At 27.0% G+C, this 8009-nt stretch overlaps 1 protein-coding gene across 1 annotated transcript; it reads left to right on the top strand.

Moving 5' to 3' along the window:
• The first annotated feature begins 2835 nt into the window (after positions 1-2835).
• On the top strand, positions 2836-6079 carry LOC107873484 (ras-related protein Rab2BV). Its single transcript, XM_016720344.2, has 3 exons — positions 2836-2976; positions 3509-3700; positions 5288-6079. Exons 2-3 carry the CDS (start codon positions 3536-3538, stop codon positions 5771-5773), a joined length of 651 nt encoding a protein of 216 aa, XP_016575830.1. The 5' UTR covers positions 2836-2976; positions 3509-3535; the 3' UTR covers positions 5774-6079.
• Positions 6080-8009: the final 1930 nt, after the last annotated feature.

The following is an 8009-nucleotide window of genomic DNA, read 5'->3' as shown; positions in this document are numbered from 1 at the left end:
TTTATTTAAAGTAGTACATATATATTGAATGGTGCGTATATATGTGTATATATCTTCTATAGACGTATATATTTAACATATACATGTGTATATATTTTATAAATTAGTATATAAATATATATATATATATATATATATATATTGTAGTATATTTTTATTTAAAATAGTATATATATATATATATATATATATATATATATATATATATATCTTAAATTCTTTTTTTGGTCGCTCTTAATTTCAATTTTATGCCTGACACGTTAAATAACATTAAAGAAAATTTTAGTATATTTTACATGTATATAATTTAAGATCACAAAATTAAAAAATCTTTCTTATCTTCTTAAATTTTCTGTTGATTAAAATCATACAAAAAAAAATATTTTTTGAACGAACTAAATTCAAAAGAAAAAGGAGCTAGGGAGAGAGGGAGTACCCATGTTTACCTAGGAGTCAGTGTAGAGAATCAAAATTCCTATTATATAGAAGAGGTGGTTTGGACCACCTCTCATGTAATTATAAAAAAAACCCCTTTACTCCCACTTAATTACATATCATGTCCCAGTATATAATAATTTTATTGTTTCGTCATAATGGTTTAAATGTTTAATATATTTTATTAATTTGTTACCACAAATCACAATAGTTAATAACTTAAAATATTTAAAAGACATATAAAAATTTTATTGATTCTCATTATTTTAGCAATGCCACATAAATTGAGATAAAAGAAAAAGTGTATATCATAATAATTAACAACTTAAAATACTTAAAAAATATATAAAAAATTTAGTTGATTCTTAAAATTGTATCGAAGCCATATAAATTGGGACACAAGGAGTAAGTATATTATTTGATAATTACGTAAAAATTATTATAAATCACAATAATTAACATGTTAAAATACTTTTTTAAAAATAGATAAAAGTTCTATTCAACTCTCAAAATTTTATCGGTGTACCATAAATCATGACAAAATAAAAAATTAAATTAATTAATTGCAACTAAATATTTAAAGTAAATCAATTTTATTATTTTAATTGACTTTTATATAAAAAAAATAATATTTTTATTTATTAATTTTAGTAAATTTAAATTTTAAAATTATGTTTTTCTTATATAGAAATACTAATATTTAAACTTAACTTAAAATTTTTAAAGTAAAAAATTAATAAAATAAATTTCTAATGAATATTTTCTTAGAATTTGTGTTGGGTCAATATGTATCAAGTTAAAAAGAAATAAAAAAAAATATATAGTAAAATTTTATTATTGTGAAAGATAAATATAATGCACTATTCAATAATTTTTAATAATATCATATTTTGCATATGTAAATATAGCATCCTGTATTTAATTAATATACTATTTTAGTGAATTATCGATGATTATTATTGGATATGATAAAATTATATTAATTTTTATAGTAATAACATAATCAATCGCTCTTAATTAATTATTATGAGTCATCTAGGTATTAAGAAAATAAATAATATTTAATAAAAAATAAAATAGACATAAAATGCAAAATTAACTCTTAATATTTCAGATTAAATTTTTATCTTTCGAACGATGATTTTACTATATCACTCCTTATTATAAGTCATTTATGTATTAGAAAAATAAGAATAACAAAATGATATGTCAACATAAAATATTTGATTGACTATCAAAATTATATTAGTGCCACATAAATTGGGCCGGGACAGAAGAAGATATAAAGCAACATATATCATTTGAAAATGAATAAAAAGTATTGTAAATAACAATAATTAACAATTTTTTTAAAAAAATTTGACTGATTTCTGTTGCTTCAATCGTGATTTTAATGTATCACCCGTAATTAATTATTATAAGTCACCTATGTATTAAAAAATTAATAATATTGAATCCATGATTTTACTATATATGTATGTATGTACTATGAATAAAAATTTTCATGATATCTTTTTAAAAAATTAAACTTACTACATATACTCAAAGGACAAAAGAGTAAAAACACACAAGAGATAAATGCAGAGAAATCAAGAAGCACCAAATGGATTATTTACATTTGTAACATTCCACACAAATTTAAATGTTTCCAAATTATTCTTGAATCAACACATACACATAATAAAAATAATAAATAATAAATAATAAGCACTGTGCCATATAAGTTGAAATAGAAAAAATATTATAAATTACAATGATAAAAAATTTAAATTATTTTTAAACATATAATTGGCTATCATCGACACAAAACTCTAGACAAGGAGAGTAGTATATATTATTCAAAAATTACATAAAAAGTATTATAAATTACAATAGTTAACAACTTAAAATATCTAAAAATAATTTAATTGTTATATATTTCAAAAAAAATTACATGAAAAATATTAGAAATCACAATAATTAACAACTTAAAAAATTTAAAAGATATAAAATATTTGGTCGACTCTTAAATTATATTAGTGACACTATAATTGGAATAGAAGAAAAGTATTATAAATCACAATAATTAAAAACTTAAATTATTTTTAAAATATAATTGACTATTAATGCCACAAAAATTTAGACAAGAAAAGTAACATATATTAATTTGAAAATATATAAATAATATTATAAATTACAATAGTTAACAATTTAAATTATCTAAATACATATTAAGATAACATATGTTGAACTAATGCTAGATTCCGAATGAATCCTACAAAACATATGCAACCCTTTCATTAATTTTTTTATTTAAATATATTAATATTAAAAAAATAAATAAATATTTTAATATTAGGCCCGTGCTGATACGGGTCATGCTTCTATACTATGATAGAAATAGCTGTATATTTTAAAAATGGAGAAAGTCCACGTCTGCTTACCATTTGCCGCACTTTCACACCAGAAAATCTTATATAGAAAAAAAGTTTCTTCCTCCAACCTTTGCCCACCTCCATTGTTTCTCTCTTTTCAAATTTTTTTCTCACCACAAATCAATTGGTAAGTCATATCCACGATTAACTTGTACATCAATCAATTTTCTGCATATACATATTTACTAGATTTATGCAAATATGTATAGTATGTATATAAGGTGGATACAGTATTTAAATTCTATGAGTTAAGTTATGAGTTATTCATATGTGCTATTTGTTGTAATTTTAGTAGATTCTTTATATATATTTATGTTTTCCGTTGAAAGTAATGAGTTCAAATGAATCTGATAGTTAACTGTGCATCTGCCCTAGGTAGCAATGAGGGCATCATTGCACTATTTATATCTTGTTAAAATTATTATTATTTATGTATATATATACATAGTAGATGTTGAATCTCTTGGACTTCATCTTCTGTTTAATTTTTATATATTTTGAAATCATTGGTGAAAATACTGGTTCCACCACTGGGTACATAAGGTTTTAGTGAGTGTTTTGCTTTGTATTTTCCAGTTTAGGATTTATTTGTGGCTGATTTTGATTGGATTGTTGCAGATCTAGATGATACATCTCTGTTTTTTTTGTTTGTTTGGTAGGTTGTAATACAGAGAATTAATAAAGTGATGGGGAATAGAGTGGATCACGAATACGATTACTTGTTTAAGATCGTGTTGATTGGTGATTCTGGTGTTGGGAAATCAAACATTTTGTCCAGGTTTACGCGAAATGAGTTCTGTTTGGAGTCAAAATCTACTATTGGAGTTGAGTTCGCTACTAGAACTCTTCAGGTCAGTAATAATAGTGTGACTTTGTTCTAAGTTTTAATTTGAAATTTGTCATCATTTGATCTCTTAATGTAGTAATATCGTATTAGTTCGGGGTTGGTATCTTAGTTAGGCACTTTACTAATAGTTATTGGCTCAAAAAGTGTTGACTTTCTCGGTGAAAGGAAATTGGAATCAAGAAGAAAAGTGACTTTATGACATAATAACTAACAGTTGAGTGACCATACGAGAAATCAATTCAAGAATTTGTACTCCTGTGGTGTGGTGAACTGGTTGGCACTTTTGTATCTCGAGATTCAAACTAAGTGAAGTTTTTAGCAATATTTTAGAAATGTGATCTGTAGCCTTTTTATGTGTGGAGAATTGCAGATTTAAAGTATTTTTCATGTATTTCCTAATTCTGGATTATCCAAAATTTAAATTTTTAATGATAAATTTCTCTAGTCTTACCTTCATAATTAGTTAAATTGACTCTCAGGAAGTGAGAAAAAGGAAAATGGAGATGGAGGGAGTATAGTATCATCTACAACCTTGTGGAATGATTGATTATTTGATGTGATTTTGTCGAATTTGTTGTGGTTATGAATGAGAATCGCGTAGCGATTGATGCAGCGACAGAGCTGGTGTTGTTTGAGCATCTCTGGTTTTCAAATTGTGGATTAAATGGACGACCAAAATTTTAGGTGCATCAGATGATGATTGCTTTTTCCCTCTCGTCTGATACTATTTTGTCTTAATGTTCATTTTTTGATCCAAAAGTTTTCAAGACAAATTAATAACTCTAGGATAGACATAATGTACTGTGAACTCATGGATCGTTTTCCCCCCATTTTTCGTAGCCTACATATTCAATTGTATTTTCAAGTATGAACAAGATACTAGTGCATAGATGCAGCTGCAATATTCAATTGTAGATATATTCTTTATTAGGAATGAAGAAGTTCAATGATTGTCCTGTGTAATGTTAGCAAGAGTTTTTTCAGAAATGATCTATCTATAGTTCAACTAATGTGCTTTTTAGAAAAAGTGTTGTCGGCTTAGTTTATGCCTCAGTTTTCTTACTATCTTGCTTTGGTTCTGCTTATGTTTCCATGGATGTTGTGTTTTTGCTTTCCTGAACCAAGGGTCTGTTGGAAACAGCCTCTCTACCTGCCAAGGTAGGGGTAAGATCTGCATCAGCCCTCCTTGGATCCCACTTATGGGACTATACTGGATATGCTATTGTTGTTGGTCCACTTATGAACTGGGATTTCCGCCTTTAACTGTTATGCGTGGCCTAATCTGATAGTGCTACACTTTTTGCTGTTGAAGTGAAATTTTTCGACTGCTGGACTAGTTGTCTATCTGTAATTGGAATTTGAGTGTTTTAGTGGTGCTTATCATGTCCTGTTGAAGAAAGCCAAATGCTCTGAAATTCTCAACTTTAAAACTCTTATGCTGGACGAACCAGCCATTTTCTCTCTGCTAGCCACAAGATTCCAATGATGCATAATACAAATTGCTTTTTTGTCCGCGAGTAATGTGGCTGAAATAGAACTAGTGTGTTCTGGTAGCAACATTCATGGAGTATTTATCTGTTTCATGTTACAGGTTGAGGGAAAGACAGTCAAGGCCCAAATATGGGACACAGCAGGCCAAGAAAGGTACCGAGCCATTACCAGTGCTTATTACAGAGGAGCTGTTGGTGCACTCCTTGTTTATGACATAACAAAGAGACAAACATTCGACAATGTTCAAAGGTGGCTCCGAGAATTGAGAGACCATGCAGATTCTAACATTGTACTTATGATGGCTGGAAACAAGTCTGACCTTAATCAACTTAGAGCAGTTTCCGAGCAGGATGGTCAAAATTTAGCTGAGACGGAAGGATTGTCATATCTTGAAACATCGGCATTGGAAGCAGTTAACGTAGATAGGGCTTTTCAGACTCTACTGACAGAGATATACCATATCATAAGCAAGAAGGCACTGGCTGCACAGGAAGCAGCTGCAAGCACTACACTTCCTGGTCAGGGTACAACCATCAATGTTAATGATACCTCTGCAAACGTGAAGAGAGGCTGCTGTTCTACCTGAGTTTCAACGAGGAAATAAGATTTGGTAGGGAGTATAAACCTTCTTTCATTTAATTTTTTGGTTTATTTTCTATTATTCAAAGCAAGAGATGTAGATTACTTTCTTCATTGTACAAGAGAAAGAGCTTTGTGAATGTTAATTGTCTAGTGATTTAGGAAGGGTCTATTCTTCATGTGTGCTGTTCAACTATTTCTTTTAGAAAATGACCAAAACTGGTGATGTTCAAAAGAAGATATTAGCTATCTAATATCTTCAGGGTACTTGGTATACAAGGGATTCAATTCAATTTTAGCATCTTCATCTGTACTATTTTTGACTTCTCTGGTTTTCTGTTAATTCAATTCCAATATTTTCATTCAATACAAGGTACAACTAAACCTCCCTAGAAAGGCTCATTTGTTCCTATAACAAGTAAGTGTTTTAACTCTGAATATGAACATCTAAACACCTCAACATATCTCCATTGTATCATTTGAACTCCAAGTTACATCATCTAGATAGCGTCAAAATTTATGTGTCATGTTTACATCGAGACAGTGAGCACGAGTTAAGAGTGTTTATTTGGGAAAAAAGAGCTTTTATAAATAGCCACCCCACCGAATGAGTTACTCTCTCAGTTCTTTGTTAGTTCTTATAGTTTTCTTTTTATAAGTCAAAAACTATAAATTTTGATCAACATTTAATAATGTAGTTTTTCATCGTATTGATATGAGAAAATCGCAATTTACAGTACTCTTCATATAATTTTTGAATATCTAAATTTTAATTTTTAAATATTGAATTAATATAATCTAATTTAGTTGTAAAAAGTAGCCAAATTGACCCTCGAAAAAAGAAACATGAGAACTAAACATGAACGGATGGAGTCCTAGCCTCCCTTAATGCCATTAGGATCAAATATATATATACACATACACACACTAGGGGGTGGGCTCCGTGTCAGCACAAACCCAACATTATGAAAGGTAAAAAAAATTCTCCGTCTCAAGATAAATGACGACAATAAATCTAACTGCGCTAAGGTAGCAAACTTCCTTGTCGCATAAGTAGCGACCTGCACGAATGATATATGTGTCACGTTTCGAATTTCGAAATTCAAACAAGTTTTTCTTTGACCGTAATTTTTCATACGATCTTTTAAATATTTTGAAATGTCAAAAATTGTGATTTATAATACTTTTTACATAGTTTCAAATATATAAATTTAAGTCAAATCTTGAAGATTTTGTGTCCAAATTTATGATCAATTTAACCTGTTTAACTCTCGAAAAAACAAAAGTGAAAAATAAATTGAGACGGAGGAAATATTTTTATTATTATTATTATTATTATTATAATAATAATAATAATAATAATAATAATAATAATAATAATAATAATAATAATAATAATAATAATAATAATATTTAGGAGTAGCATACTTAACTAAATACCGGACAATTTTTTTTCGCATATAAAAGAAGCATGTCTTATTACATGTTTATTAATAATAAATTATGTCCACTCCTCACAAAGGTAAAATTTTATTAGGTATTTAATAAATATTTTTCTCAGTTCCTTTTTACTTGATCTATATTAACTTTACATAGATCTTACGAAATCTTGATTAGAAAATTTATTTTATTAAATTAATTATTTTAATATGATTTAAAAATTTAAATTTGATTGTTAGTATTTTATGAAGTTGCTTAATCATAAGATTAATATTATAAGATAATAATAAATCTTTCTTATTTGCTAAAATAAAGAAGTCAAAAGAGCCACATAAAAGAATCTCTAACAATTCCTAATTTTAATATACTGTTGTAATTTATAACACTTTTTATGTAATTTTCAAATAATATATGTTATTCTTCTCGCTCAAATTTTGGTGGTATTAATAGTCAATTATATATTTTAAATAATTTAAATTTTTAGTTACCGTAATTTATAATACTTTTTCTTCTATTTCAATTTAAGTGACACAATACTTAGATAACCATAATAATTAATTAGGGGTGATACAGTAAAATCATGATTGAAGAAGCGAAGCAGATATGTCTTAAATAACTTATACTAACTAACTAGAAGTGATATAACAAAATTACTATAAAAAATATTTGTGAAAAAAAAATTAAGTGAGCCTTATATAAGACGTCAAGTTAATTTAGAACATCAAGAGTTAATTTATTATTTTATGTCTATTTTATATTTTTATTAAATATTATTAATTTTTTTATAGTTAGATGACTTATAA

The sequence above is a fragment of the Capsicum annuum genome, chromosome 6, assembly GCF_002878395.1.
Source record: "Capsicum annuum cultivar UCD-10X-F1 chromosome 6, UCD10Xv1.1, whole genome shotgun sequence".
Lineage (NCBI taxonomy): Eukaryota > Viridiplantae > Streptophyta > Magnoliopsida > Solanales > Solanaceae > Capsicum > Capsicum annuum.
This window is presented reverse-complemented; position numbering and strand designations above follow the sequence as displayed.